The 18,104-nt window shown below is 40.3% G+C and overlaps 1 protein-coding gene across 4 annotated transcripts in view; it reads right to left on the reverse strand.

Moving 5' to 3' along the window:
- Positions 1-18,104, reverse strand: part of TNFAIP8 (TNF alpha induced protein 8) — a 63,175-nt gene that overhangs the window by 10,174 nt on the left and 34,897 nt on the right. Inside the window, exon 1 of one of the 4 annotated variants that reach the window (XM_038170892.2) lies at positions 9,446-9,708. The exons of 2 other annotated variants lie outside the window; for them this stretch is intronic. In XM_038170892.2, the coding sequence (XP_038026820.1) occupies positions 9,446-9,476 (31 nt within the window). In that variant the 5' untranslated portion in view covers positions 9,477-9,708. Of the gene's footprint in view, positions 1-8,620; positions 9,297-9,445; positions 9,709-18,104 lie in introns of those variants that run through there. One more of the 4 variants, XM_013105371.5, reaches the window with a different exon arrangement.

The raw sequence follows: 18,104 nt of genomic DNA on the forward strand, positions 1-18,104 counted from the left end.
ATTGTACATATCGATTACCTGTCTGGGATACTGGTGATGCTCTTCAACTCTTTTGCTGCCCATACATCTGCAGTTTTAGTTTTACACTATGTTTTCCAGTTTTTATAGCATGAAACATGATATGTTTCCTGGCATGAACAGTTTGGTTGTACATAACCTTCATGCTTTGTTTACTGTACTGCACTAGTCATTTGTTGTGGTTCTGATTAGGGAGGATTATATTTGATGGCCCTAGTGGCCTTTTCCATTCCCACTGCTAACATATTTCCTTTGCTTTCCTCTTTCACAAGGAACAAAATAAATTAATACCTCAGTTTTCATTCTTTATCACAATGTTAAGTAGCCTGTTTGCTCTGTATACACACCAACACTACCAGGACTTCTGCCCAAACTTCCAGCCATGAAATCAATGGATGAGAGTATTTTCTCTCCTTTATTCTCTTCTTCCCTTGCTGTCAGTTCAGAACAGGTTCCTCAAGAACTAAAGGCACAGTCTGCCTCTTGGAGCTTTGCTGTGATTTATGTTTGTTTTCACTTGTTTTGCTTTATGCGGGGGGGAGGGGGGAAATGAACACTGCCATTCTTTTATGTCAAGAAGCAGTATAATTTTTCCTTTGTAGAACAGAAAAGGTTCTGTTGTAGACACAGAACCTTGACTGATACATAGCAAGGCAACAGCAAGCCGATTTACTTTTAAATGTTATAAATATTGACTAAATACTGACTAAAAATAGATGGTCTCCAGAGGTCCTTTTCAGCCTCAAATCTTTGGTGACTAAAACCTGGATCTATTTTGTAGTTTACCCCTTGGGGCAAGCCATAAGAGATTAAGTACATTGTTTTTTACCACTGTTAACTGTAGAATTTAAATGTCCACTCTCTTTGTACTGGCATCACATGTTATTTTTAAGCAGACTATGAACAGCACTGATCAGGTATGAAGTGATATCCACATGACCTTCCCCCATCAGGAAAGGGTTTTGTAGCTTGAGATTCTCAGGGTTATTACCCAAAAAGAAGGAGGGAATGCAAATTTGAATTCTAGAGAAGGAAAAGCCACCAGTGGTGAAAATAAACACCATCAATTTAAATTTCAAATTAGTTGGGTGACATTTTTGTACTGTCAGATGAAATAAAATGACAACAATTTTATCTTCACCTCACCATGAGATACTGCTATCCTCACAATGAAGTAATAACCCACAGTGAACTATGTACATCTTAATCCAACATAATTCTTATCTCTGCCGACTGATTATAATAGCAACTGTTTGTTGTAAATAAAGCCTAGTTTAAACATCCATCCTGGATGTCTTGCATCACAGATTTTTAGATTTCTAGTCCACAGCACTTAAGACACGACTGTGAACTTGGTGAAGACATATAACGGGTGAAGACACCAGAGCCTTCATTCTTACCTCTTCCTGAAGGATACAGTATTTCTGTTCACAGCTGCTCGAATTCATGATTCATTGTTTCAAAATATTTGTAGTTCAAGATACAAAGACTAAGACATTATTTCTCAGTCAATATTTTTAATGCAAATGTTTTCCATTAAGATAAACATTTTCTCAGTTTTTATGTGGGAAAAAATAGACCTGTGTATCAGTAGATAAAATATTCACCAATGTCACTTACTCATTTTGCTAACATTCAACCATAAATTTCATCTTTGTATACACGGATTTTGTAGAATATCTTGCTAAAGCAGCCATTGTAAAAACAAAAACAGATCCCAATAAAGTTTTGAGATTTAAAACAATAGGTTTTCTACACTTTTCAAAGCCAAAGCTATTCCTATGCTTCTTGATGAAGTTAATTAAGTGGAGGCTTGTCTGTGCATGCACTGATTCAGTGCTTTACTAATTCCTGTATGAAGTGCAGTGTAAACATTCTGGGATCAAGGCTAGAGGGTACCACATTCTTAAAGGTCTACTGAAAGCCCAGGTCAGCTTCCAATGCCTCAGGGAAACCTTCAAATACCTACCTTCACAGCTAATTAAAATATATCTTATGATACATTCCTGGATTTCACACTAGAAACCTTTCAAGGACAAATGCTCTCAAGTAAATGAAACACTAACTCTCACTTCACTGCAATTTTGTCTCACACTGTAAAGTGCTAGCAGGAACATGACTCTACAGAGACACCAAAATTTGTGTATTACCACGTCAAAACAAAAAGTAGATTTCTGTCACTGGTGTGCAAGTAAGACTGGCTGACAGTTTTTTATTGACCTGTATAGTTACAAATATTGATGTTGAGTGTAGCAACAAGTCAGGAAAAATATTTCCAAATTCTCTCTGCATTGCTCCTGCTGAAACAGATCTGCAAAAATTTCTGATCCCAAGTTTTCCAAATGTGATCTGCCATGAGATGCAGTCATGTGGCCTCCCTATTCATTGTTAGGCACTACTGTTCAGTAGTCATTATGGAGATGTGTCCACAAAAGAAAAATTGTACACATAACTTAAAAAATAATAATAATAATTAAAAAAAACTCAGCAAAGCAAGGGGCACAGACAGATAAAACGTGAAAATCTGTAATTTTTATATTTTCACACTAGGAGAAAATTAATGTTAATATCAGTATATATAAAACTGAGTTTCAGATTAGAGCTATTTATTAATGCAGGTACAGTCAGTTTAAGCAAGTTTCTTACAAATACATACACAGCAACTTTTACTACCAACCAGAAGTACTTCTACTAGATAGTACTGGACCTATGAGGTATCCAACCAATGAACAAATGTGAAAAATTATTCCTTGAAGATGAAAATAGACTTCAAAACCATTTTGAAATAGACAAAGATTATTTTTAGCCTCCTACTTCTCTTAAATGTGATGTATGGAAAAACAGAAGGTTTTTTTCAAAAAGCAGCATAGAAAGTATTTAGTATTTTTTCGTTTATTATTTATTATTTCTTCATAACTCTTTATGAAATGCTCTCCCCTTACCACAGATTGTAATGACTGTTAAAAAAAAAAAAAAAAAATCAGTCCAGATGGTTGAGATAACACCTGGATAACACCTGGAATACAGTCCTCATTTATTTTATGTTTATAAAGACTCTAAATATTTTTTGGGAAAAAAAAAAAAAAAAGCAAATTGCTTTTCAAAAAGCAATATTTACAAAACCTTATGAAACTGTCACATTTAACAGCAGATTTGTCCAAATGATAGTTACTGATGAAAGGAGTGATGTGTGCTCTTGAATAAGGGACACAAATGGTTATTGGAATCTGAGCATCACATTTTCCTTATGCCATCACTGGCACATGCATTACAAAATACTGAGTGTTCCTAGAAGCCATTCCTTTAGCCAGCTCGCATACTTGGAAATAACACTGTTCAGGAATACACCCTTTCCAAATGTAGGTTCAAGGTACAACACCCAACTCAGTAAAATGGAAGAAAATGGTCAGAATTCTGAAACAAAATATCATCGTCCTGTCTGTGGGGCACTGTGCCCAGTTTTGGGCCCCTTTGCATCTCTGCCAAAGGAACTGACGAACTGAAGCAAGTCCATGAAAGCCACCAATATGCTGAGGGAGCTGGAGCACACGATAGAGAGGACAGGCTGAGAATGCTGGGTTTGCTCAGCCTGAGGAGGCTAACAGGAGACCTAACTGGTACACCTGACTAACAGGAGAACTAACTGGTGAACCTGACTAATGGGAGACCTAACTGGTACAACTAACTTGCTCCTGAAGGGCTTTAGAGAGAAAACTGCCAGGTTCCTCTTTGACTAACACAGCAAAAGAGTGAGGTACAGCAGATATGCTGCAGCAAGGGCAATTCTTGCTAGATGTAAGGATAAAATTCTTCACAGCAAGAGGGAGCAGCACAGTACTGGAGGGTGTTCCTAGAGGAGCTGTGTGAGCACCATTCTTGAAGACACTAACAATTTGACCGGATAAAGCCTTAGCAACTTCAGCTAGCTCTGAATTTGGCTGCTGCTCCAGAGCTGTCTCTGCAGTAAGTGGGAGGTCTTGCCAGATGACCTCCAAGAGCTCCCCACAGCTGGCGTTAGCCTGCTGCTCGCTCTGTCGATGGTTCCCTCTCTTGGAGGGCCTGCATCTTACTCACAATTAAACACTTAGGTCCTGCAGTTCACTACGGATTAAAAGATTTGATTGCATAAGCGTAATTATCTTAATGGAATTTTCTCAAAGCAATGTAGCATTCAACCCAACAACTGCAGCTAAATGATTAACCAGTTAAGAGCTCCAGTGCTTCCCCGAAGGAGCCTACCAGCCACAGCTAGTGCTTATCCCCCGGCCTCTGCTCAGATTACCGCCTCGCTTCCTCATCTGCCCCCGCTGCACAAGGAAGAGGTTGCAAAGTATGTGGGGTATGAAGACGAGCAAAGTGTTCAGCAGCAGACAGCTGCTGGGTATGGACTCCAAATGTGAGACAAGCGAAAAACACCAGCTCAGCACACCACACGCTAAGCCTGTAGAAGAGGCGATGGGGGCTGCCACCTAATCCATTCACAGAGAGGTATTGCCCCGGCTTGGCCAGGGAAATAAAACCAGCCGTTCTTTCAGTTTTCGAGGGGAGACATGCTGAGCTCCTTAACAGCTCGAAGCCAGGGCTCTGATGGAGAGCTGCAAGTGCCTACATCAAGATGTAGCTGCAGCAGCTGTACTACAAACCACAGAAGTTGTATCTCCGTCCTCAAATCCCTTTATCGGGTTTCTTGTATTCTGCTTCGTTACATGGACAAACCTCCAAACTGCGCTACAAATTCTAACAGTTTTGACTTGCCTGGTTGCCCTGATCTTATTTCCTCCAAATGTCCCATTGTTCCTTCTTCATTAAGGTGATAACTTCTTGCTTTTACTTCCACCCCCCCCACCTGCATCTTTGGCAATGTTTTCCCCAATATGTTTGTGGTGCAGTACTACCATGTCCATTTGGTAATTATTCTTTCTTTTTCATAAACTTTTTTTCCTTTTCTATCTTTCCCATATTAACATTAATTATTTTGCCTTTAGCTTCTCCTATTACTCTTGAATTCTAATAACCTACAGACAGGATTACATGAAATGCCACACTGTTAAGCATTGCACTAACTCACAGACCTGTGCAAACGACATTTATGACGCCACTAATCTCTTAAATCTCCTCATCTGCAGCAGGGATGTTATCTAGGCAATAAAAAGTCTTCAACTGACTAATCTAGATCTCGGACACATCCACTGGGGCCAGCAGTCTGAAATTTTCAGACTGCTCTCAACAAAATGCTCCTGTTTCACCAGCCATAACGTTTTACGGAGATTTTTGTTATGACAATGAAAAGTAGACGAAGAGTAAGCAAAACAGAGGAAGCCCACATTTCATAGTCTGAGGGGGCAGAACGTGAGTTTAATACGTGGGGTTTAGTACTAGTTATTTGTGCTGCTCCACTGTGGCTTTGTACAGAAAACTGAGCTCTACAAAAAGGAAGGAGATGATCTCTAACTTTGGCAGCTGCCAAAGCTACCACAAATCACACAAAACCGCTCTGATTTGGATTCAAAAAAAGAGAGAAATTCAATTTCTGCTTAATCTTACATTTTTCATTTCATTTATTTTAATTATGACCAGAAACAGACTGTAACTTCAAATTTTGACATGAAATGGGGCTGCCATTATCTGGTACATGTCACATTTAAGTATGGGTAACATTTTACTCGCACAGTTTGGATCTCCCCATTCACTATCACAAAAGCAGAAAAAATTGTAACAAGCACTGGCTATGGAGATGGTGGGATGCAGAATCCTGCTCTGCAGACTGCCAAGGGTGCTCTGGGTGCGGTAAGTGCCCCATAGGAGCACAACAGCAGAGAGTTAGTGACTTAAATAAAGATTCTGCCCTGGAAAATTTTCAGTGAGAGCTCAGTGCAAAATGTCAAAGCAAATCCATGACTACATGCAGGAGGGAGTATTTACTTCTCAAAACAGAGAGCACACTGTGATGTTATAACCTCCATGTCTGTTCTCTAAAAGGAACAAAACAGGTGAGCTCATTCCTCAGTAGTCTCATTTGGATTAGAAAATGCCAATTGTGTCTAATAAAGCTCTGAGCACTTTCAGGAATGCAGAGAGATCTCTCTCCCACGAAATGTGGTATTTAAGTGTGATAAAGGTGCAGTGCAGGCTCTCAATGCTTCTGAATTTGTAATACATTATCGATTGTTTCACAGGCTCTGTATTACACTCCCTCTGATATCTGCAGTTATTTTCTTTTGAGATACTGTATTTCCTGTTGTTGTCTACTTATCCAACATAAAACCTGTAGAATGAAGCTGAAGTTTTCTGAAGCTTCATGGATATCACTTTTTCATTCTATTGAAGAAATATTCTTTAAAGACTCCATTTATACTACAGTAACTTTAAAATGCATTTGCATGTATTTAACAAGGAATATTCATGATACCTACTTTTCATGTGAAACCACTATGAACATTCCCTTTGGATCACAGAAAGGAACCGAGTCAGGTAACAGCCTGAAACCATTTGTTACTTTCCTCGGTGTGTGACATGCCACCATGCAACATCAGATTGAAATTACGCCATAAAACAGAATGTTTCTTTACTTTTCTACTGTTTATTTTTCTACTGTTTCTTTACCAAAGTCTTTGCTTCATCCACAGGAAAAGCAACTACAAAAAAATGTCCCAAGTTATTTATATCATGACAGTTGCTGGAATCTGTAAATGTAATACAGACTGGTGCCATATATACACAACACACTTTACCACATCATTGTGGTATATAGATGAATATGAAGATTGTTCTAAAGTTACTGAGCGGTATGACTGAAGAAAAAAAAAAAAAGAAGTTTCATGTTAGCATTCTAATATGTACCATGCAGAGATCAAAGGCAGAAACCGAAAAGTCCAGATTTGTACAAAATAAAGGCAGTAATGACTGCATTCTACTAATGTATTTCTTACTCCCAGTTCATACTATATAAATGAGATTAGGCTGGAGATCAAGGATTATACCTTTATATGATTAATTAAAAAAAAAAAAAAAGAAAAAAAAAAAGAAGAGGAAAATCTTTGGGAGTTCGTAATTCAAAACTTTTGGGTTTCATTGTAACCATGACCATTTCTGAATTTCAGAGTTCCTCATATACCCCTTCATTAGCTCTCACCAGTGATACTGCCATCAACCACCTGACCATCTGTTTTAAGAAAAAAAAAAAATCTAAATCTTCCTTTGCTTGCAAACAACATTAAAATAATATTTTTCATGTACTTTTTCTCCTCTTTTCACTCTCTAGCATGTAGCAGATTATCTACTGCACTTTCATTTCTAGCTTTGGCCTTGAAATGTACAGACTTTGGCAAAATAACTACTTTATAGTCATGTAAATGTACCATGTATTCCTTGCACTACTAGCAGAACTTAACCTGCTGATGTCTTGGTGGAGCCTCTTAATTTGTGGGCAAATCAGAATTTATGTTTTAGGGACACCTTCAGTCTTGCACTTAAAGGAACAATCAACCACCCACTTTGCTAAACCATTTAAAAGTTTATATACCTTTAGTGTTCAAAGCCTGAGCCTTAAACTGAGGTTTGAATTTGTGACGTATCAATTTTGTTTATGCAAAAAGCACACAGCTCTATTCTTGATGAAGCAAAGAGATAGCTGAAAGATTCTGAATACCTACGTTATGCCACACACACCAAACCATTACAAACCCACAGTACTAGACTGCATTTTTCAGTATCATGATCAGTGATCTTTCATGCCGTGTTCAATCAGACTAGGCAGAGCAGTATATAAACTGCAGCTCTACAAATTCACCTGTCAATCCCGGTCTTTATTCCCACAGACTAAATCCCCTTTTCTCACAGATCTTCTCAATTACTCCTTTACAGACAGGACTGCATTACTAGGAATACATTTACAGACTGACTGATACCCTCTCAGTGGTATCTGTATCTCATCTGCCCATAACGGTCACTGCTTTTGTCTTCCACTCTATTAAAATCACAGTGCAGCAAAACCCAAGTATCTTCCCAGCCAAAAATAGCTAACCAAGTAGTTATCCCTTCTTTCCTGTCTCAGCCACCTGTTCCCAATCCTTTTTTTTCTAGCATGAAGATCCTGGCATCTCAGATTGTATCAAAGGAAACAAAATAATATGCACAGAAAGAAACAAATGTTTTCAGAGCATCTTAAGAATTTGAGTTATCTAAGAAGGTAAAAGATTTATTTTAAAAAGAAAATTTACATTTCAAACACAGACAACATTATAAAATTGTCTGGAGCTTCCTGTATGTAAACCAAAGGATGGTTCATGCTGTGGCATGCATGCTGATCTCTCCTACTGTAAAACTGAGGGAGAATGTTCACATTGCCATATTCATTCTCTTTTTCAACCAGTTTCTATGGAGAAATACTTTTTCAGTTCTGCTTTTCAGTAAATCAGCCCCCCACAATCTTCTTGGGTAAAACCAAATTCTGTATTTAGTTCATCCACTCAATCAACGAGAAGAACAAAGGAAAAGAAAACAGGGCATTTTTGTAATTCTTCATTATTAACCAGGTTTTACTGACATTATTACCACAAAGTTTGACCCAGTACTTTTCTGTACGTCAAAAAAAAACACTCACGCCTGTAAGCAGAAGCAGAGGTCCACAGTAATGTTACTCCTGAAGCAGGGGAAGTTGTAAGAGTGTGTGGGGAAAACCAGCTGAAACACTCAAACCATTTCTTCTTTTCACCAACTACAGAACGCTCAGATTGCCATGCTGCTTCTTAACCTGTTAGTTGGTTTTGTGTGTGTTGTGTGTTTTTGTTTTGTTTTGTTTTGTTTTTTTCTTTCCATTTTCTGAGCCACACTGGATTCCGGTAACTCTGAGCCTCCCCGAGGACTACTCACAGCAACAAAACTTCAATCCTACCCTAAGAAATCCAGCTTACAGCCCTGCTCCCTCTTCCGAATAAGCGTCCCTTTGTACGTGGGCCCTGTCAGGAAGCCGCCCCCTCCTCTGGCAGCAGTGGCTCCCCACCGCCACCAGCGCCGCGCGAAGCCCTTTGGGCCCGGCTCGCGCCTCACGCTCGGCTCTTGACAGGGAAGTGAGCAGCGCCCGAGCTCATTCCCAAAATAATGACCTTTCACTTCTCCCCCACGCGACTTCCTCTTCTGTTGAAACACACAGCACTTCCAACTCCAAAGAAACCCTTCCTCTTTCGATACCCGACTGTTTGCGCCTTGAAGCACGGCTGCTCCCACCGATCAGCGCTCCACGCGCTAGGCCATGGCCAGGGACATGGCCAGACCTCCCTCTGCTTGGGGTATTTCATGCCCAGCGAAACCCACAGGAAGCCAGGCCGCTCTCCCTCCCCTCCGAGCACCCAAAAGTGAGCAGAAAACTCCTGCTCCAGCTGAGGACACGTCCCTGGGCCCTGGGGGTGCTGTGGAGATGTTCCCCTACCTTCCCTGGACTCATCCGCCTCCGAGCTCATGTTGCTGCGGGCAGCCGAGGTGCGCCCTGAGGAGCTGCGAGTCGACTTCTCAGAAAGAAGGAAAAAAAAAAAAACAGGGGAAAGAAAAGAGAAAAAAAAAAAAGAAGAAGAAGAAGAGGGTTGGGATTTTAAGGGGAAAAGTCTGCGAATTCAGCAAATCACAGCTCAGCTGCTCGGAAAGGATTCCGCCCCTTTCGGAGCGGCACACCAGCCGCCGTCTGGAAAAGCAGCGGCACCTCAACAGAAACTCTCACTTCCCTTGCCAGCAGTTGCCGGTTATGCATTTCATTCTCCCTGGTCTCTAGAAAGGGTGGAGTTTTGCTTGTTACGGCTCGCCAGCGGGGTATGAGAAAGCAAGCACAGGAGACCAGAAACACCCTGGGCGAGGAACGGCGTGTGATCGCAGCAACTGGCAAGCAGACTGGGGCTCTGCTAACTGGGGCAGTAAAACCTAATTTAAATCAATTACTTTTTAAGCTGAAGTTGTGTGTTTCAGCACCGGCTGCTATCTGGGATGAGTTCTGTGCTATCTGTAATTGCACCGACTAAAGCAGGATGACTACACAAATGCTCAGAGGATGAGGAGCAACAGCAGCCCTGCTCAGGCAGCTCAAGCTGAAGCTAAAGAACACTTTTTTCCCCTTCTTTTGGGCTGTGTGCGATGCCAGCCTTCCCAAAAGATGCAACTCAGTTCTGCTCTGTGGAGAAGCTACCTGATTTGTTTGTGCCCACACCCCTGTGAAGATCTTTAAATCATCTTTAAATATCGCTCCACGCTGTTCTACAGCACAGCAAGAGAGCAGCCGTCTCCTGCAGCAACCCCCCACCTCGTCACACACAGGATCAGCAGCAAAAGCGGTGGGAACTATGTGCAAGCCTATTTTCCAGCTGGCACAGTCTTCAGTACAATCACTGTTAGAAGGAACTATCTTTTCCTTCTTATTCATTTAATTTATTTTTAGTACAGCAAACAGGACAAAAGCAGAGCAGAAGGGCTATTGCTCAGACCACAGCAGAGGCATACTTCTTTCCAGAGCAGCCCCAACTAAATCAGAGCCAGCTTTATGTGGGGACAGCATTCCCTCCCACCTCCAGGTAACAGGGCTCAACACACGCCTCTGTAGGGCTGCAAGGGTCTTGGTGAAAGCAATACAATGAACAATGAGTGCACAGGTTCCTGGAGCCTCGTCAAGAAGAAATAAAGCATGCTTCAAGATGAAATCAGAAAGCTGTGAGCTACACAAAATTGGGGTGCATTCAAAAATAACAGTAAAAAAAAAATTAAGCACTTCAGTTTTGTAACATTCAGATGTATTCATTAAGGTTTATGGGAACACTGTAAGTAGGAGGGATGGTTTTGCAAGTACAAGACAGTGAGGACCGATGGTATGAATTCTCTACCCATGTCCCATTTGCTGCATTGACCTGAGTAAATAATACTTCTGCATGTGAGCACTTCTTGTGCTATTTTAAGTGATTTTATTCTTGATAAGGACTGCCTTTCCCCCCTGTACTTCACATGTGCCAAAATAAGATCTCATTTTAAAGGCACATGGCAATGCTGAAAATTTCTTGCTGACAAGATGTACAACCCCATGGGTCTCCTAAGGTTATTCTTAAATTCTTATTCTCTCTTCCACAGGCCTCACTGTACAGCAATTGTGTCCTTCAGAGCACAGAGAGAGAGAGCACATATTGTCCTATACAATGTCACTGAAGAAAAAGTAATTACAACACTGGACTGACTAAAAAAGCCACATTTTTAAATTAAAAAAAAAAATAAAAAAATAAAATCTTTTTTAAAGATTACTCTGCATCTTTTTGCTCCCTGAACACTGGTTTGGGGTAATTACTGGATAGTAGACTGAAACCACCCAAAAACCCCCACACAGAATAGAGGAGGAACAGGAAGAAACAGCATAAGCCAAGATGAACCGCAATAGCTTTTGGGGTCCTTTGATTACAGGGAGTAGAGAGATCAAGAAGCCAGAAAATGGCCTGGTATCAAGAGCCTTCCACGAGCAGATTTACACAATAGATGTCTTTCAGTATTTTAGATGAGAGACAGGCATGGAGAGATAATGAGCTTTGTGATTAAACTTAGCAAGTTCTGCAAATTTACATTTCTGAAATCTCTCAGGAACTTCAGAGCACTTAGGGGAAAAAAAAAAAAAAAAAAAAAAAAAAAAAGAGAGAGAGAGAAAACCATGAGAAAACCCTTACATTTTTCTTTAGTTTCTTCCCTACAGGGTCTAGATTGCACCTCCTTCTCTGTTCCTCACAGCTCCTAGAGGGTCTCCATTCAGACTTTAGATTTTTTTTTTCATTTTGATTTTGGTTGGCACACTTCTTAAGGACACATCCATCAGCTGAAAAGACCCAACCAGAATGAAAAGAGGTAGGTAATCTTCTAATCTAGCATTAAACAGTGACTTCTAATGGCAGTAATAAGGATATTATCACATTCGGAGTCTGCAACCAGTGAACTCCAGTGAACTTTATTAAAGTGTCTGAAAAAGTAACAAAATAGGGCATATAAAAATTAAGTAGAGCCAATGGACAATGCTCAGGTATGGGACAACAGGATCTTCTCACCTGCAAGTAGAATCCAGACTGACTTTTGGGTCCTCTGATGAGTAAACAGCCTGGAAGCTTAATAAACTTCCTTAATCATAAGCTGTGCATGTGATACGGAGCGGGCTGGACACAAGAAAGAATGACAAAAACTCTAAAAATAGAGTCAGGAGACTTAATTTCACTAAGTTTAACTAAATTTCATAGGACAGACAATTTTCAGGGGAAAAACAAAATAACTTGCAAAAATGAAGGGTTTAAAACCCATTAACAAACATTCATTTGGACAGGACCTACCTCGGAGGGGAGGCCAGAGTCCTCTGAAGAAAATTTTGTGGCACACACACAAAATCAGTTTGCATTCTAAATTTCAGTGGTTAAGAGTCTAAAAGCCACAAAACTGGGAAAGACAAAGGGATGGAGTGAAACCTGGTCAGTCCTTTACACACTCTCTACTAAAACAACAACAACAACAACAACAACAAAACCTTAATTTGTAAAGAATAAGCTCATTGCTGACATTTCTGCAGATAATACTGCACAGTGAACAGGCAGTAGCCAGCCCTTTGCTTATTTACAGAAATATACAAGGCAGTGTTAGAGGGTGGGTAGCCTTGGCAGCACATTCCCAAGTGAGCTTAAAATCTTGTTCATGTTTTGTCTTAATGCACTTAAACAGAAGCATTTTCTTAATAGATAGACAGGTGCCAAATATTATTACATCTTCTCTAAATATTTAAAATAAACAGTAAAAATAATAGTACACCAAAACCAGTGCTGAAATTACCGCTAAGAAGATACTGAAGCTCGATGCTGAAATGTCATAAGGGACTGTAATGTTTCTGTTCACAAAAAGAAGGAAGCTACACTACTACGTGAAAAGTATCAGGAAGAAGCTTTCAAGAAGAGGCAGCTGCTATGGAAGCAAGAATAAATCTCCTACTGCAAAAAGAAACCGCACAGCCATAGAGCAGTTCTTGAGAAGGAAGCGGTAATGCACCATTTCAGACATTACATATTCATCGATTTATTTATTTTTTTAATCTTCCTCTGTTTGGTTAATGTGATTAACATTGTCTGGTGATAACTTCTCCTAGTCCAGAATATCACATTAAAGGGCTTGCGGACATCTAAAAAAATAAAAAACAAAACAAAACAAAACAAAACACACAAATAAGATCCATGAGCAACTTTAGCTCCCTGCTACAGCCAGCAATTGTTTTCTCTTTATGAGCATACTGCTTGTCTTTTGCTGGTTATAACTGCACAGTTATTGAACCCATGTGACAGAAGTGATATGGAACCAGGGGAAATCTGTCTTCCACCTCACTCTAACTGTTGGACAACATAAAGAGGTGCACAATACCCTGAAAGAGCGATAGTACACAAAACTGCAGGTAGTGTTTCTTTGTGCTGTGTCAACAGCCATGTCATTGAGATTTTCTTTCCTATGAATTGTCAAGGATGAGGTAAACGTGAATGTTGTGTGATGAGTATGATGAACAAGTAAAAGTGGGGCTAGCTTTCAAACTACTGCTACAAGCAAGACTTTTCAAACAGATGTTTTCTCTATGTAAGGTGCCGTACTTAAACGTGTAACTGAGGCATTATAGAAATGTTGCAGTTTAGCAATCATGCAGTAATACAAAAGGAAGCTTACCCCAGAACCACCTCCCTCCTGTAGCCCCAACAAGTCATACCTATTTCTGATACAAAGGTTCCTGGGTGACTGATTTTCACCTTCTGGTACTCCTCCAGGGGAGTGGAGTACAGCCGTGTAAGGCACCTTTTCGCGCAGGACAGGCAGAACATGGATACTGCCCTGAAGCAGCCCATCTCTGTAATCATAAGAAACTGTGTGGTACATCCCTCTCTGTGAATGTGTTTCACCAATTCTCAAATGCTGTTTCCCAAACTGAAATAAGTTTGGTAGGTCTGGTATGCAAACATTTCTGGAATACCCAGACATGCTGCCCTGTCAAAACAGTAACAACATGTTTATGCCGTATCTCAAATAAAAGGTACAAGTCAGTATTTAATGGAGAAAAAACAACTAACAGTTACATTCACAAGCCTGGAAGCCACGGTGAGACATAATTAGGAAATGAACCGTAGCTAGCTTTTTTGCTAGTGTCTCCATGTTAACTTGTAGGTGTTACCAGGAAGATGCTTTTATGGAAGTTACTGACTGGGTAAGCCGTCAAAGACAACAAGTGGACACTTGACTTGCTCCTTTCCTTGGTCCTTTCCCGTACCTTTTGCTTTTTTTTTTTCCCAGACAGGCAGACAATAATTGAACTGTATTTCAAGATGCACAAATGTTCAAAAGGGCAACGTTTTTGTTCATTTTTATAGTCCTTCCCTGTTACTGCAGACTGGCAGATGAGATTTTTTGGCATCTCTAGCAAGCCCTGAGCTCTTGCAGCACATGGTGAAGAGCTGCTGCCTCTCCCAGCAATGACTCCTACTCATCTCCTGCAGAAATGAACCCACCAGGCATCCACCCAGGTGCCAGCTCTCACCTGTTGCTGCCACGTACAGACATCACCTGAGCACCATCGCACACAGGCATCACCTGAACGCTGCTGCACGTGGCACAGTGGTGCACATGGACATCAGCAGTGATGCACATGGGCATCAGCTGTATGCTGGCACACATGGGCATGATGGACACAAGCTCAGTGACAGCCTTGTGAGACCTGTTCCTACAAACTTCACGCAGGCTCTGCAGCAAGAATTAACTGGTGTCTTCATCCTCGCATGGGTCCTCTCTTGTGTGCTTTTTGCTATCACAGACAAATTAACACCAGTACAGGCAGAAGAAGCACAGGAGATGGACGTCCATCTCCACACCAGGGACATAACTGTTAGTTGTTTTTTCTCCATTAAATACTGACTTGTACCTTTTATCTGAGATACCGCATAAATGTGTTGTTACTGTTTTGACAGGGCAGCATGTCTGGGTGTTCCAGAAATGTTTGCATACCAGACCTACCAAACTTATTTCAGTTTGGGAAACAGCATTTGAGAATTGGGGAAACACATTCACAGAGATGGATGTACCGCAGGGTTTCTTATGATTACAAAGATGGGCTGCTTCAGACATCTCCACACTCTGACCGACATCCAGCACCAGCAGCACGTACATGGGCAACTTGCTTCAGAAACAACCTGCAGCCATTTTTAGTTATCCATGGTCTTGTTATAGGTACAAAACATTTCCTTCAGCCCCTCCTTCACTTAAATTGAGACAGACCTTATTAACAGGTTGTTCTCAGGTTCTCGCAAAGAACATGGCTAAAAAATTGAAGGTGAAACAATCCGAGACCGTCTTCCCTGAATAACTCAGGTTTTACCAAACAGGACTGATCAGGAACCTTAATGTCTAGCCTGCCTGCAGCCTAGCTGGTGCCTGAGTATTCAGCACATACATGGTGAAGAGATCAATCTGTATGTAATTAGGTACTGCCCCTCCACGAGTAGATAGCTATCCTGCGTTAAGCACAGAGCAGCTATGATCAACAGCAAACCATCTACACAATGGCTTATGATCCAAGTATGTGCAGAAACAAGTTTCTATCATGTGATGATTTCATGAAATAGTGGACTAGAGAAAGCTGTATATGCAAATTCTTTGACTGCTGCCCTAGTTTCAAATCTCCAGCACATTTCAAGACACAACAAGGGATTGGGAGCAGACTGCTACAAGACAACCAGAAAAAACAGAGAAAAATCTGGTTGCAAAATCAAACACTATCTGAAATGCAGAATCTGTGTTATTTTTCATTTCCTTCTTTACACTTTTTTTCTTTAACAGGCCAGCAGAAAACAAAACACCTATGCACTAGCCAAATTATTTCTGGAACATGAGAAAGATTGAAAGAAAAATGAAAAAATGAAATACATTATACAGTATTATTTGTAAATTATAAAAACATAAATGTAATGAACTGAAGAGACAGCTGAGTGACAAATTAGCTACGCTTTCACAGACTTATGAACTCTTTCCACCTATCTTTATACAGTTAATGCTTGTGTGTAGCTAGAAAGTAAAAGGCACCTGGATTAATTTCTGCAGAAACCATTTATTAACTGCTAGATAATAATTCAGAGGAATCTGCTTGGAAGTATTCGCATATAGATAAAAATGTAGGTTCTTTTTTTGTAGAACTATCACAAAAGAAAACTCAGACAACAAAAATGTTTAATAGGATTAAAAATATACCAGCATACCAGTATTTTAATTGAAACCATGCATAATGCCTTCTGTGTGCAGTTCCACTGTTTATTTCATTAGCATTCAATCTCATAAAACTTCGCTGTCTTATATATTTGTTTTCCCAAGGTTCAGTAATAAATACATTGGATTTCTTTGGAGGAATTGTAAGTTGCTTCCAAATACCTAAAAAAGAACTCTACTCCTACAATATTAAAAACAGTCCTGCACAGAACATTTCCAGGGAGATTTTTTAAGTAACAGCCCAAAAGAGCAACAACCATCAACATGGAAATTTAATTTATAAATAGATAAAAACTGTTAATCCTCTACTAAATGCTGATTGTGACACTTCTGATGAACTTAGAAACAAAGGAAAAATAATCACCAGCTATTAGTAACTGCTTTATTTGCACAGTTTGTTTTTATTTTCTACATCAACCCTTCACAGAAGAGGTCAAATAACTGAGAGGCTGTGCCAGAAAGCTCAGCTGAAGTAGCCAACAGCACAAGTATTTTGTGAGTGTGTTTTATGGCAGCTAAAAGCATTTCTCAAACGTCCATGGCACAGGGCAAGGAAAGGTGTGGAGACAGGGACATGGACTTACAGAGAAAAATTAAAACGTCCGTTTTCTTGCAATATATCTAACTTGTTCTGCTTTCAGTTCTGCACTTAAACAGCTATGCACAGACATTCAAATTAGCAAACCAAGGGGCTATTTTAAATTTATTACCTAACCGAGAGGTAGAGCAATAACATCTGCAGTTGTGTTACTTCTATTATTGCAAAATAGAATGCAATATGCTCTGTCTGGCAAGAGTGCAGCAAAAACAAACTCCAGCTCTTATGCAATCTTGCTAATTTGTGTTTTAATATTATTCTACATTAAAAAAGAGGACTTTTGTTTAGCAATGCAATTTTAATAGCACTGTTCTGCAAGTGAAAGGACGAGATACCATAACCCATCTGTTGTTGCTTTAGCCAGACTTTACTCCTGAGTTCTGTTTATTATCTTCTATAATAAAACACAGACACATCAAGATAATGCAGACAATGATTAGGTCTTGCTTGCTGTCAGAAGTACTGTTTTCAGCATACAGCATTCAGTATTTTCATAAAACAGCACAATTCTAGCATCTCAGCTATCTATGGTGCAGAATTTTTAAACAACTCATCCTCATGCACACAAGCCACATATTAGGTTACCATTTTCATGTTAAGAAAACACGAAACATGTCCAGCCCACAGAAAGTTGGAAAGACAGAGTATACCAGAGCAGTAGGAGTTTGAATCCGCATGCCAAACATGAAAAGGGTGTGCACCAAGTATTTTGGCCTGATCCTCACAGCATTATTATTCCTTATCGTTAAGCCCGTGCTTCGCTTGGCACAACGGACCTCAGACCACTTCTCATGATAACAGTGGTGCCACTTGCTGAGACATTCACAATACTTCCACCTACTGGGCAGACCCACAAGATGATCCTCTGGTGTATGTTTCTGTCATGTGGTTAACAAATCATAGCAAGTCCAGCCCCAAACATCACCAAGTGATCCCTCAGTGGCTTCTTTATTATGCCTGGTACCCAGTACTTTGCCCTGGTCTTCTCTGTTACCTCTTTGCTCTCCTTCTTGCCTATTTCTATGCCCTCTTGCTCAGTATCCCTTCTCCATCCTGCCAGTGGTTTCCTGAGGTCTGTCCATCCTCTCATTTCCAAACCTAGTGCCATATGAACCCGCTTCTGACTGCTGGTGCATCTTTCAGGTAAAGCAAGCAAAGCCCAGGGCTTCATCACAGAGTAAGCTGTGCAAAATTATGTCTCAAGGCCTGCTTTCTG

This window comes from Anas platyrhynchos, chromosome Z (assembly GCF_047663525.1).
Source record: "Anas platyrhynchos isolate ZD024472 breed Pekin duck chromosome Z, IASCAAS_PekinDuck_T2T, whole genome shotgun sequence".
Classification (NCBI taxonomy): domain Eukaryota; kingdom Metazoa; phylum Chordata; class Aves; order Anseriformes; family Anatidae; genus Anas; species Anas platyrhynchos.